Source organism: Rhinoderma darwinii, chromosome 3 (genome assembly GCF_050947455.1).
Source record: "Rhinoderma darwinii isolate aRhiDar2 chromosome 3, aRhiDar2.hap1, whole genome shotgun sequence".
In the NCBI taxonomy this organism is placed as follows: Eukaryota; Metazoa; Chordata; class Amphibia; order Anura; family Rhinodermatidae; genus Rhinoderma; species Rhinoderma darwinii.
Window position 1 is genome coordinate 208288341 of NC_134689.1, and position 15316 is coordinate 208303656.

General features: G+C 38.4%; 1 protein-coding gene across 4 annotated transcripts in view; it reads left to right on the forward strand.

Annotated features, from left to right (window-relative positions):
* Positions 1-15316, forward strand: part of RELN (reelin) — a 749731-nt gene that overhangs the window by 693598 nt on the left and 40817 nt on the right. For all 4 annotated transcript variants that reach the window (XM_075857310.1, XM_075857311.1, XM_075857308.1 and 1 more), the window contains exons 46-55: positions 490-658; positions 3520-3660; positions 4090-4267; positions 4562-4755; positions 6015-6271; positions 7192-7346; positions 10726-10940; positions 12397-12574; positions 14248-14423; positions 14610-14713. In XM_075857310.1, the coding sequence (XP_075713425.1) occupies positions 490-658; positions 3520-3660; positions 4090-4267; positions 4562-4755; positions 6015-6271; positions 7192-7346; positions 10726-10940; positions 12397-12574; positions 14248-14423; positions 14610-14713 (1767 nt within the window). The remainder of the gene's footprint in view (positions 1-489; positions 659-3519; positions 3661-4089; positions 4268-4561; positions 4756-6014; positions 6272-7191; positions 7347-10725; positions 10941-12396; positions 12575-14247; positions 14424-14609; positions 14714-15316) is intronic.

The window sequence follows — 15316 nt, forward strand, 5'->3', positions numbered from 1 at the left end:
CTCTCATTTTATACACTATATCATTGTATTGTAAGTTAAATAGGACTATACAGTGGATAATGTGGTGAGTTTACCACTAAATTAGGACAAAATTGATAAATGTGTAATATTTAGGAGTTTTGCTGCACCCCACAAATGCTGTAATATGTAGGAGCTGCAGGCAGTGAGTTCCTGTCCCCTGCTGTACTGCACAGCAACCATTTTAATCATATTCTATAGTAACCAAATGGGCTATAGTTATTACAGTGACTTGGAATCAATTTGGCAAGACAAGCATATTGCTGATGCTGATGACAAGGCATGATGGGTATTACTGTGTAACCCTAGATTCTGCTTTTCATTATGTTCACCCTACTAACTACAGAAAGACAGTGAATTATTTATCAACATTACTATTATTATTTTCCAGTAGATATTGATTGTAGTTGGATACAATATTCAGTTTAAAAAAATATATATTTAATTATATTTTTTCTCTTATATTTATAGCAATTGAACTAGAATATTCAGTGGATCTGGGGCTTACATGGAATCCTGTATTTAAAGACTGTCTTCCAACCAACGTGGAATGTAACAAATATCAACTTCAGAGAGTTCTGGTGTCTGACACTTTCAATAAATGGACCAGGTTTACATTGCCGCTACCTGCATATACTAGGTACACAAGAAAATACTGAATTAGCCTAATCAACAGAAAGACTTTTAATATTATTGCTTATAATATATGCTATTAAAATAAATGCAGTCCTCTTTATTCTATCGTCTTCTACTTGACTTGACTCAGCCAGCAATATTTGGGCAACTTTTTTCAATGACTTTGTTAGAGGGTTTTTCAATAATTATTTAACCTTTGAAATATGAAGATAGAAAGTTTGTGAACACTTTAGAATTCTCAGAATTTTTGCATACATTTAAACTAAAATGTGATCAGATTTTCATTGCAGTCATACAAATAGGTGAAGAGCACCAAATAAATCTTACATGTGAAATATATACTTTTTCATCCTTTATGATGCAGCTTTAGGCTGTGCTCACACTGACTTGGAGGCTTCTATTTTTACTGAATCCGTGATGGATATGACGGATCTGCTATAATCCTTCATCGTTAATTTTTGGATGGATTTGTCAGGTTTTCATTTTTATTTTTTTTACTAGATTTAATAGTGTAGCATGCAAAATTTTAAGCAAAAGTAAGGAAGTTTGCACAGAACCTACGAGTAAATGGTGTGACCAATTGAGCTACAATGGCTTCAAATGAAAGTTAAGGAGAACTGTTTCAGTCCCATACTTCTAGCTTACAAGCGTTTGGGTTCAATCCTCATATAAATTCTTTAGTCCATGGATTATGGAAGGCTCGCATGAAGACCCCACTTCATTTCCTACCATAATATTTCCATCCAATAAAAGGGTTTTTCCAGTCTAATGGAAATAAAACTTACCACTTCATAATAAAAAGCAATTTTCTAATGCACTTTATATTTCAATTACTCACCATTTTCAAGATCTCTGCTTTCTGTGTGTCAATGAAAACAATCTTCTTCACATTCTGATGTTTTACACCCCCTATCCGTCAAGGCAATCTTCTATGAGCTAAATACATCAGCAGGTCAAATGTCTCTCCTGTCCTTGACACCAAGCTTACAGCTCATACCTACACTGATAGATTATACATATACCTGAATTGTATAAATAAATGCATCCTGCATTTACACTGGATAAGTCATATGAAATAGACCTACATTGTCAAAGCTTCAGGGGGCATGTAATGAATTTCATTGTGCTATTATTTGTAGGTTATGTCTGCTTATTGGAAAGTGCAAAAATATAACTAGCAATATTTCATTCAAGCTAACCTGTCATATTAAATTAGTATCTGTAGAAATAGTTTTTTATATATATATATATACTGTAGTTATTAGTTCCTTACAGCCTGCTACATGTCTACTTTATGATATCACTAGGAACCAGACTCATTTGATCTTTTGAGCCAAGTATACATGAATATAAATATACATGAGTTACCATGAGGGTGTGAAATCCCCATGTACTGACATTTTTGACTGCGGTGTAGCTTCTGATTTGTCCCTTGCAACTGCTAATTTGGATTTTCTCCCAAAGGAGTCACAATAAGATTTTACTGAGGCTTTTATGTTGAAAATAGTCCACAATGTACAGTATAAACGTATAAACTAATACATGTATATTGATTTGGCACGGAACAATTGTACATGGATTACACTGCAGTTCAAATAAATAGGTCACATTAAAAGATTAAAATTCACACAGAGGTTCTATTTCTATAAATGTTATGTTATTTTCAGCCTATCATTGTTAATCCTGAGCGACATTATGTTTGCTACTACACATGGTCTGTAACCTCATTACTTTGTAAGGGAACATTGTATTTATTGTAAAAAATATATAGAGGTTATTTTGCCAGGCTATATTCATAGCAGAATAAAACATTTTCTTTAATAAAAAAAAACAAACTGGGCTTATGTATAAATACTAGAGATGCCCACAACCAGCCATTGCTGATATTTTTTAACTTGAACTTCAAAATTACTGTTATATTAAAGAGGCTCTGTCACCAGATTTTGCAACCCCTATCTGCTATTGCAGCAGATCGGCGCTGCAATGTAGATTACAGTAACGTTTTTATTTTTAAAAAACGAGCATTTTTGGCCAAGTTATGACCATTTTTGTAGTTATGCAAATGAGGCTTGCAAAAGTCCAAGTGGGTGTGTTTAAAAGTAAAAGTCCAAGTGGGCGTGTATTATGTGCGTACATCGGGGCGTTTTTAATACTTTTACTAGCTGGGCGCTCTGAAGAGAAGTACCATCCTCTTCTCTTCAGAACGCCCAGCATCTGACGGTGCAGATCTGTGACGTCACTCACAGGTCCTGCATCGTGACGGCCACATCGGCACCAGAGGCTACAGTTGATTCTGCAGCAGCCTCGGCGTTAGCAGGTAAGTCGATCTTACCTGCAAACGCTGATGCTGCTGCAGAATCAACTGTAGCCTCTGGTGCCGATGTGGCCGTCACGATGCAGGACCTGTGAGTGACGTCACAGATCTGCACTGTCAGAAGCTAGGCGTTCTGAAGAGAAGAGGATGTTACTTCTCTTCAGAGCGCCCAGCTAGTAAAAGTATTAAAAACGCCCCGATGTGCGCACATAATACACGCCCACTTGGACTTTTACTTTTAAACACACCCACTTGGACTTTTGCAAGCCTCATTTGCATAACTACAAAAATGGTCATAACTTGGCCAAAAATGCTCGTTTTTTAAAAATAAAAACGTTACTGTAATCTACATTGCAGCGCCTATCTGCTGCAATAGCAGATAGGGGTTGCAAAATCTGGTGACAGAGCCTCTTTAAATAATGTTTATGTTTTAAATACTTTCTATCTTGTACCCATTATAATTTTTCTAATGTTTTATTACCTATTGCTTTCAAATAGTAAACAAGTGTTGATATATTCATAGGAAAGCGTTTGTTTTCTTCTTTTTGCAGATCTCAGGCTACAAGGTTCCGCTGGAACCAACCATCGCCTTTTGATAAGCAGCAAACCTGGGCTATTGATAATGTCTACATTGGAGATGGTTGTGTAGATATGTGCAGTGGACATGGACGCTGTGTACAAGGGAATTGTGTGTAAGTATCACTAATCCTTGTAAGAACTTAACAAAGGATCCCCTTCTCCAAGATCTAGACAGAATATTGAAAAAAAAAAAAGGGAGGGATGAAATGGGTAACCATGCCTAACTTGAGTTATTGTGAATGGCACAACACCAAGAAGAGACATTCAACAAGGTGCTGTAGACACGTGAGCACCTCTGCTGGAACAACAACCAGTTGCGCTGATATCGGACACCATCGGCATGGAAGAATACTTCAGTAGAAGAAAAAGAAATCTGTGTGCAACCTTTCTTTAGTAGGTTGCCCACTCGAGGTTTTATCAGTGCTTGTACACAGCATCACTGCAATATTGTAGTGATACTTGGGATGGTTATTTCATTCTCCTTTTGAATGTTATGGTACTTCATATACGTATTACGACTTTGTGTTGCTTTTGGTTTACAGGTGTGATGACTACTGGGGTGGAATTTACTGTGATGAGCCTGAGGTGTCTTTACCAACTCAACTGAAGGACACTTTTAACCGAGCTCCAGCTAGCCAGAACTGGCTGACAGTAAGCGGCGGCAAACTCAGCAGTGTCTGTGGTGCAGTAGCGTCCGGAATGGCTCTTCACTTCAGTGGGGTGAGTGTGGATTTTGTCATGTTTTGTTTTTCCATGTATTTTCTGTATTTGTTTTAACTCTTACTAACTATAGTTCAAGCCTGACATATAGCAATTGTACTTTCGGACAACAAGGGAAAGGACATTGCTTTCCAAATAGTGCTACATGGCACAGACATGTCATGGTGACACACACCTGTGTCATTCATATAGGTCATATCTGTTTCGAATTCCAGTGGTAGGTAGACACTGGTTTATTTAGAATGTAGACTTTGTTGCTGAATGACTTGTGTAATAAATGCTTTTTTTCCGCAGGGTTGCAGTCGCCTCTTAGTGACTGTGGATCTGAATCTCACTAGCGCTGAGTTTATTCAGTTTTATTTCATGTATGGCTGTCTGATAACACCTCATAGCCGAAATCAAGGTGTATTGCTGGAGTATTCCGTAAATGGAGGCATTACCTGGAACCTATTAATGGAAATCTTTTACGATCAGTACAGCAAACCAGGGTATGTATGCAAAATCTGGGACCCATTTTTTCTTTTCCTACATCTTTGATACATCTTTAGGACACTGTCCTAGTAGAATTTGGAAGATTAAACACACTGAAAGGGATATAACTCAAGCAGCCATTTTCTGCTTTAAGTGTGTCTTATGGTTCAGGGTAGAGTTGAGACACGGCGGAATTGTAGTGGTGAATCCACACCATGCCCATTCTGTTGCGAAAATGTTCCCGATATTCACAGTCGATATCAAAATTCACATAAAAATCATGCATGTTTTGTATTTGCAGCAAAGTCCACAGGAAAAAATTATACGCCATTTCTGGCCCCAACCATATAGTTTACATTCAACCAAATAACAGTATTTAATTGGACGGGTATTTTTGTTAATATTAAAAATAATGTGAACTTAAAAAAGCACAAATAAAAAAAGCAAACTCAACCATATACCTTGAAATGAACCTCGGGCAGTGGAGAGTTGGTGCTTGTGGAGATAAGCATACAGTTCTCCATTGTTATATCACAGCTCCCCCTACTGGAAGTTTAGAAAAAAGCACGCAAACTGCCACTAATTATTTTAGTGAACATAGGAAATTGCATGAACAGCTATCCTAATATATTATTAACATAGGATTCACCCTCTTTCAAAGAAGGTCCAATAGATCAGATAAATTTTTTATGGCTGCAAGGAATTTTAAATCATTCACAACCTGCATTCTCTTCCCGAGGCAGCACAGTCTGTCACAAAACGGGGAAGACGAAAACACTACAAATCTAAATTCCCTGCAGCTTTCCTGCTGATTTATCTGGAGGTCCCCCCCCCCCCTATAGTATAACATATATAGCTTTATTGTGTTGTTTCTAAAAATATGTAAAAATGCAACATTTATTGCAAGGTGGTATATACTCCTTTTTAAACTGTCGCTTCCGCTAGCCTCACTCATATACCAGAACATGTGAAGATTTTTATGTAAAGTGGAATTATTTTTTTCCAACCCTTTAAAAAATTTACAATATAGCTGGCTGAAGTTGAAAGAGGATCTTTAAAAAATTGTATCACAAAAGTTACAGAATATAGTTTCATAGGTTTAACGTTGTAGTGTGAATCTTGCAGAATATACCTTGAATTATCCACAAGTGTGTTGATTACTTTTAATACTGTAGTTTCTGGAAAAACATAGATATTAAAAAAAAAATTGCAAAAATATGCAATTTCCTTGGCACCAATGTTAGCTACTGAATGATCATGTTTTTTTTGCTTGCAGCTTTGTAAATATTCTTCTACCTCCCAGTGCTAAGACTGTGGGCACCCGTTTCCGCTGGTGGCAGCCTAAGCACGATGGCTTAGACCAAAATGATTGGGCCATCGACAATGTTTTGATATCCGGCTCTGTAGATCAGAGTACAGTGATGTTAGACACATTCAGCAGTGCGCCACTTCCACAACATGAGCGCACTCCAGCTGATGCCGGACCCATTGGGAGGGGAGGCTTTGATTTTTATGGTGAAGAAAAATCAGCAGGTAATTTCATTAACAATATAATAATATTAGCTGTTATTTTCTACTCACCATACTGAGTTATGATGATTTCAACATATTCATTTATAGAATTATACATTTGTCATTTTAAACTGGAGAAAATAATATACTAGAACAGTGTTTGATGTTGTAGAATCTATATACCCCGTAACTAAGTGTAGAACATATAAGTGCAAATCAGATTTTATTTTTTCCATTATCTAACTTAGTGCCATGATATTTAAGGTGATCACAACTATTTTCAAGGGGGTGTTCAGGATTACAAATGTTTTTGTATTTTTTTCAGAACTACATCGCTCTTGTCCATGTCCTGTCTGGTATTTTAGCTCAGCCCTATTCACTTGTATAGAGCTGAGCTGCAATACCAGACACAGCCTGTGAACGGGGGTAGCACTGTTATTGAAGGAATAGCAAACCGTTTGTTTTTTTATTGTGGACAGTCACTTTAAATGATAGTCTACATATTTCAGTGTTTTATGGGTTTTTCAAATACACATAGATTTTGGGATCATTTAAAATATCTCATTTAATACTTTTGCTAAGCACAAGCTCCATGTTATTGAGGAGAGCAGTAGACAGATGGAAGCCATTGTAAAAAGAAAAGCCAAATCATTTCAAATGAATTACATTAGCTGTAGCATCATTCACGGTTGCAGTAGTAAATAACTTGGTTGCTATCAACCCATTGGCAGGTTCCAGACAAGATGCAATGCCGTTTTCAGATGAACTGTCTTGTATATTGAGTTGATCATAGGATTTAGTAAACATCATAATAAAGTCAGATACATTTATTTTAGCTCTCATTTTGTCAATGTGGCAGAAAATCTGCCTCCTCTTATTTGTGTACAATGGCTACACAGTTTTACAAATAGAATCCATGTATTATTATTTTTTTATCTAAGTGAATGAGCATTGGCTCTTCCATGATGACTGCAGTATTGAGAGATTTTGTGACTCACCTGACGGTGTAATGATCTGTGGAAGTCATGACGGCAGAGAAGTGTACACAGTAACCCATGATCTGACGCCGGCAGAAAACTGGATCATGCAGTTTAAGGTAAACATAGTTATGATTTTTTTGATTGCCTTATTCTTGCTATATTTTATGTTATATTTTGCCGAGGTACAGACGGCATCAACAAAGTTGTTTTCTCCAGATTGGAACTCAAGCTGAGCAGCAACACCTGACAAGGGGGGACATTTTTTAAGACTGGCGTTCCATACACCAGTAATAATCTGAAATACGCTAGAGTGTGATTCACCTGATTTATTAAGAGGCGCACGTCTCCTAATAAATTAGACGCATCTCTGGCTATCCGTGTGCCAAAAAGTGAAATCTACGCCATCTACCAATGAAAAATTGGTTGGGCCGTGGCGGTCCCGCCACTTTAAACCCCACCTCTTTTTGTAAAAGTTTGTTCAAAAAAAGAGTTTTTGCGCAAAATTACGTTGGGTTTTTTTTCACCAGAAAATTGGCGTAGAGTGTTAAATAAATTCCCCCCAAGGAGCTATAGGCCCCCTAAACTGGGATCGGATTTGCCGTGGAAAACTCTGCAGCTAATCCGACCCAGATAACACAGGGAATTCCGGGATGAAGAGGTCACATGGGATCAAACACCAGCCCTGGGGCCGGCAGCAGATGGGTGGGAGTTAGGGTATATGCACATGATAACTGCAATTACGTCTGAAATTACGGAGCTGTTTTCAAGAGTTTCAAGAGTTTTTTGTACTCGCGTTTTTCGCGGCGTCTTTTACGAACGTAATTTGGAGCTGTTCTTCATTGGAGTCAATGAAAAACGGCTCCAATTACGTCCCAAGAAGTGTCCTGCACTTCTTTTGATGAGGCTGTAATTTTACGCGCCGTCTTTTGACAGCGAGGCGTAAAACTACAGGTCGTCGGCACAGTACATCATAAAGCCCATAGAAAGTAATGGACAGATGTTTGCCGACGTATTGGAGCCGTTTTTTCAGACGTAATTTGAGGCGTAAAATGTCTCCATTATGCCTGAAAATAGGTTGTGTGAACCCAGCCTAAGGCTTTGCTATAGGATTGCCAGGAGCAATGAGTATTGATTATTTTATTTTTTAAAGTGGAATGAATTACTGGCGACTTTTGCTGCAATTTTGACGCTTTTTCCGCAGCAAAATTTGCAAGACTTTCTATTTGTTGCGGGATTTCACTCCCCCATTGAACTCAATGGGGAAAGTCTGCAACAAATATGCAACCATTCCACAGCATAAATTGACATGCTGCAGTTCCAAAAATCTGCACCGCATGTCAATATCCACACAGAAATTGTTAAAAAATATCTCATTCACTTTGCTGCTACTATAATATAATCAGATTTTTTTATCCACAAATCCGGATGGAAATTCTGTAGCTATTACGATACACGTGCAGAGGCCTTAGGCTATGTTCACACGGGGTATTTTGCCGAGTTTTTTGACGCGGAAACCGCGTCGCAAAACTCGGCAGAAACGGCCCGAGAACGCCTCCCATTGATTTCAATGGGAGGCGTCGGCGTCTTTTTCCCGCGAGCAGTAAAACTGCCTCGCGGGATAAAGAAGCGACATGCCCTATCTTCGGGCGCTTCCGCCTCTGACCTCCCATTGACTTCAATGGGAGGTAGGAGAAAGTGTATTTCTCGCTGTTTTATGCCCGCGGCGCTCAATGGCCGTGGGCGAAAAACGGCGCGATAATTGCCGCGAAAATCGGCGTGCAGGGAGAGGAATATCTGCCTCAAAGTTCCAAACGGAATTTTGAGGCAGATATTCCTCCCCCAAAATACTCCGTGTAAACATAGCCTTAGGGTCCAGACATGCTACAGATTTTGTTGCAGAAATTTCTGTGAAAATCAGTTCCATTCATCTTGGATGAACTTGCAGAAATCTATAAACCTGCTACAAAAACAACCCAGTTCATCACTGAATAAATAAAAAGTTTGCCAACTTTCTAATATACTGTGTTTCAATTTCTTACCAGATATTTGTTTGCAGTTAGTGAACGAGAACACTCTTGCGTACATTCAGAGGCTGCAGGTACCTTAGGCCCCATGCCCACTTCAGTTTTTTCCTTCAGGGTGCTATCTATTGTTGTCACAGATAGCGCCCTGAATCCATTCATTTCAATGGGACCATGCACACTTCCGTTGTTTTAATGGAACCGCGCGGCCGTTCCGTCAGAAGTAGGGCAGGTCCTACTCCTGCCCGTTTTTGACGGAACAGTCTCGGGCTTCTAATTGAATTTGGTCCGTGAAACAAAGGGCTGCACACGGAAGCCATCCGTGTGCAGCCTGTGTGTGAAGGGGCCGTCAATAACGGCCGTTCAACGGCCGACGGAAGTGTGCATGAGGCCTATAGCTGATAAGTGGATACAATTGTATCCAGTCTAGACAGCCTGGACTCCTGACTGATACATTGTAGCAAACCAGAAAGTTTTGTGCAGCTGATATATTTAGATACATGTATCTACTTTTTAGCTGAGAGCAGGACTAGTTATGTATGGGTTTGCATCCTGCAAATGTAAAAAATAATGTTCTCATTCACCGACAGCAATCTTAAAAATAATAAGAAGTTGAAACATAAAGTATATTAGAAAGTTGCAGAACTTTGCATTTCTAAAATGTTTAAGCATTATTTACATTAAGCCTACAACACTGTCATGTTTACGTGCCATGGGATAATAGGTGGCTTATGTGACTATATTTGACAAGGCTTCTTATACCTCTGTCTCTGATGCAGACACCTGCAGCAAAAAGCCCACTGCACATTGCTATTTTACATAAGACATCCCTCGAGCAAAGCCTGAATGCATTGTGTTTGGGCCACCAAGCCTTGCAGACTAGACAGCTGATCCTTAAAAACTTCAAGCATTATTCCCTGATATATCCGTAACTTCTGCAGTGAGCATTTGGTCAGACCCATGACCTCATCCGGCACCTTCTCAAGGTTTTTTGCAACCTTGCTAGATTCGAGAAACGACCGCACTACACCTAAATCCTGTGTACATGCTGCCCAATATTCAGAAGACACGGGACATTGCCCAGCGAGACCTCAATGAACACAATTTATGGCTCTGATGAGTGTTGTCCTTGCTCAATGGCGTATGTGGAAGTCAGAGAGGTCTCAAAATCGTGTAACTTTAACTGGTTCTTATTTGGCTTATGTTAAGTAGACACCATGTCTATAGTCTGACAGGACACTACTATCTACATGCAATACCTTTGGTTATCTCCCCAGATTGTCTGTAGTGCATTACTTTTCCTCTTATCCACTTTTCACTTAATTTATCTCACCAAACCCCATTTACTTTCTCCTTCCCATCTATATCATATATGATTCTTCCTTACCTCACCATTACCGCAGAAGTGACCATTGACGACTGATTGTTACTTCAGTGTAAAACTTACGTGTCATTGTGATTTTTTACATAATAGATAGCAGTTGGCTGCAAGACCTCAGAGAAGAATGTACCAAACAATGTACATGTTCAGTATTCCACTGACTTTGGTGTGAGCTGGAGTTACCTAGTCCCACAGTGTTTGCCTGCTGACCCAAAATGCTCCGGGAGTGTATCCCAGCCATCAGTGTTTTTCCCAGCTAAGGGATGGAAACGCGTCATCTATCCTCTGCCTGCTAACCTCATTGGAAAGTGAGTAATTGAACAAGTATTTGCCTTGATTTTGTCAAAAGTGCATTCTCCTTTACCTATGAAAACTCCATGAGGTCTGTTCCTTTTCAACCTATAAGATTTCTATATGTGTCTTCAAATTATTTTAGATACAAAAAATAAAGAATACATTATATTTATGTGGGGAGCGCACCCCGCCTCTTTTGTGAGATTCAGGGAATCAGAAATAGATGGGAAACTGACTGGTATCTATGAATATGTTTCCCATCTAATTCAGTAAAAATCATTAGAACATGTTATCCGACTTTTGGGCTGAGACTAGATCAGAATTGCCACACTTGGAGGTCAATGGAAACATAATTTGAGAGAAAACAGAGCTTGAAATCCTAGTGAAACACACTGGGTCCACTATGTACTCATATGTTTTAGTTTTTAGTTTAAGGAAGCATGTTAGTGTGTTCGGGCTTTTAGTTTACCATGTTCAGAATGGAAGGTAAGTCTTTTTGAAGAGGACCACTGTACGTAGACTATAATGTAATTGCAAATTGATCACAAACATCTGGTCTTTTGTGAGGGGGTTTTCTTCACAAATACATTAGGTGGTCTTCTATGGAGATTTTACTGCATATTGTTTTACATCTGAAATATTTCTCTCGAAGGGTATGTGCACACGAGAACTGTCTTTTACGTCTGAAATTACAGACTGTTTTCAGGAGAAAACAGCTGCGTCGTTTCAGACGTAAAAGCTCCTCCTCGCATTTTGCGAGGCGTCTTTGACGCCCGTAATCTTGAGCTGCTCTTCATTGAATGTAATGAAGAACGGCTCAAATTACGTTTCAAAGAAGTGCCCTGCACTTCTTTGACGAGGCAGTCATTTTACGCGTCAAACGACGACGCGAAAATGACAGGTCGTCGGCACAGTACGTCGGCAAACCCATTCAAATGAATGGGCTGATGTTTGCCGACGTATTGTAGCCGTATTTTCAGGCGTAAATCGAGGCATAATACGCCTCGTTTACGCCTGAAAATAGGTCGTGTGAACCCAGCCTAATGGTTTATGTAACTGTATCTGTAGTTTTTGAAGCCCCACAAAATCCGCTATATATTTCGACTTTTTTTTTCTAATGTGTTCAACTAAACCAATTCGTTCTTTATAACGTGAGACAAGCATTGAAATACTTACCTTTCTTGGCCATCTCTTTAAATGTTTCTTTTGGGATGATATGTTGTTCCTTTAGATGTGGGTTTTTTTTCAATTATCTTACATAGAATAATGCAGAGTTGTAGCTAGGCTTTCCTTCACCTGGGGTAAAGATTCAGTTTGCAGCCATAGCCATGTATCTAGTCTGACCAAGGCTTGTTGACAAAAGCACACCATCAGCTAATGCACATACATCTCCCCCATACCTCCCCAGCTACTGTGTAAAGCTTTGTTTCAAGATAGGAATTCCTTCTTTAACACTACTTTTGCATATAGTCCTATCAGGTTTCGATTTTATCAGAAGTATTCAGATATGCAGTGGGGAATTGACAATTTATACATTGGACCTTGCTGCTTGGACAACTGTAATGGTCATGGGGATTGCTTGAAGGAGCAGTGCATTTGTGATCCAGGATTCTCTGGGCCAAACTGTTATCTGTCCCATCCACTAAAGGTGAGTACTATAGATTAATTGGGAGAGATATACTAAAGGCCCTTTTACACCGACCGACACTCAGCCGGTGCAGCAAGCGCCGATCAACGAGAGATCATCGTTGATCTGCGCTCGCTTGCTCCTGTCACACGGCACTATGGATGGGGACGAGTGGTCCGATCGCTCGTCCCCATACATTATTATCATGTCGACAGCAGGTCTCCCTATTTACACAGTGAGATGTGCTACCGCCAACGATAATCTTTTACTTTTTTAAACTGACATGACCAGCAGATGATCGAGCGTTTTCTCTCTCATTCGCTGATCGCTGCTCTTTTTATACAGGGCAATTATTGGCAACGAGCGTTATATTAACGCTCGTCTGCCCGATAATAGTCCTATGTAAAACCCCCTTAAGTGAAAGGTGCCAGAATACTAGTGCAAATTGCACCAAAATAAGTGAAGTACATGGAATGCACCAAATATATTTGTTTTGGACACTTTTTACACCTTCAGCCTTGAAAAGTGTCTAGAAAAAGGTGCATGGATAAGAGGAATTGTATGTGCCAAATTTACTGAAGGGGTGCAGCATATTTTAGAGCAAAATATTAGTGTATATGTAAACCACCAATGAACTGTCATAAGGAAGAGTAAACTTAATGACATGCCTACTAAGTTGCGCCAAATTTAACATTCCATTTGTGCCAGTTTGATAAATTTGGTTCTATTTGTAAATGCATGATCCTACAACAGTGTTGATTAACCTCTTGATGACCAGGCCATTTTGCACGTTAATGACCAAGGATTATTTTTAGTTTTTTTACGGTCGCATTCCAAGAGTCGTAGCTTTTTTTTAATTCTGTCGACATAGCCGTATAAGGGCTTGTTTTTTGCAGGACGAGTTGTATTTTTCAATTACACCATTTTTGGATGCATATAATATATCGATTAACTTTTATTAACTTTATTTTAGGAGAGAATTGAAAATAAGCAGCTATTCCAGCGCTGATTTTCACGTTAGATTTTATGTTTTCCTACGTTTGCACAATAAAAACCCTTTTAGAAAAAAATTACTTGTTTTTGCATCGCCGCATTCCAAGAGCCGTAACTTTTTTATTTTTCCGTCAATGTGGCTGTATGTGGGCTTGATTTTTGCAGGCCAAGGTGTAGTTTTCAATAGTACTATTTTGGGGTACATGGGACTTATTGATTAACTTTTATTTTATTTTTTATGGGGGGAATGGGAGAAAAGAGAGAATTTTACTGTTTTTGCAGGTTTTTTTGGACGCCGTTCATCCAACGGTTTAATTAAATATGTTCGTTTAATTGGTCGAGTCATTACGATCGCAGGGATATCTTATATGTGTATGTGTTATTTGTTTTGACGGATATATCCGTCCTTGTGTGGGAACTAGCTCCTGCATAGGACAGATATATCTGTCCTTCGTCGTAAAGAGGTTAATCTTCCCCATTGTTTTTGTAGTAAACAGCAAGTGAGATTTATTCAGTTACATTGATACTGATCACCACCCTGCACATTTTGAGCTGTATTCCCTTAAAAAACTTTACCTAGTTTGCAATTATAGGTATTGTAATACTGGCATTGAGTAAAATTATAAATATATAGGCATTACATTTGCATCACATTACTTGTTGATTCTTTCCCTAGTAAAAATGGATGCTCTGTTTTACAGACCTTTCTAAAGGAGCGCTTTGATAGTGATGAACTGAAACCGGAATCCTGGCTGTCTATGGAGGGGGGGAAAACATGTATGGATTGTGGTATCCTAGCTGAGGACAATGCCCTTTATTTTTGGTCATCTGCCATTCGACAATCAATCACCCAGGATCTAGATTTAAGGGGGGCAAAGTAAGGCTCAGTAAAATTATATTTTTTATATTGCTTTATGTATTGTCGCAAATATTTCACATGGTGTTGTAGAAATGAATTATATAATAATGATCATTGAATTGTCATTTTCAGAAGATGAGAAAATATGCATGTGTAATTGTATCACTAACTGATACATTTATTAAACACATATCATTTTTCTAGGTTTGTTCAATATTGGGCAAGGATTGGCAGTGAAAATATAACATCATGCCATAGACCAACATGTAGAAAAGAAGGTGTTCTTTTAGATTATTCAACTGATGGAGGTAGGTTTTTACTAGCTAAATGTAAATGTGTTGCCATCTAAAGAAGAAATACTCCAACCCTTTATTTCATTAGTTATGTTTTAAAAAATATATATTATTAAAGAGAATGGTTTAAAATTTATAGATTGCTATATGGATTTGACAAGCTAAACACACCAGATAATATAATTCAATGAGTTAGCTGCATTTAGAGAAATCTTATTTATAGATTATTAAGCCAATATCCTATTAATATATCACTATTATGCTAGTTACAGTTACATAGTAAAGTACATCTAGTTCATCCTATTAACATGTAGTGTTGATTCAGAAGAATGACCCCTATGAGACGAGTTTTTTGCCTTGTGTACTCAAGTGAGAGGAAAAGAATCCTTCCCGACTCCAAATATGACAACTACAAAAACCCTCGGACCAATTATGCAACTCAGACAATCCAGTAGATATAAGCTGTAGTATTATTATGGATTTTAGGAGAGGTATACAAACCCTTTTTAAGTTATTTTAAGCAATGTTAAATACCTTTGTATCAAAAAAGACAAAAGTATAGAAGGAATGATACTTTTATTGGCTAACCATTAAGGTTCTATATGCGGCTTTCAGAGC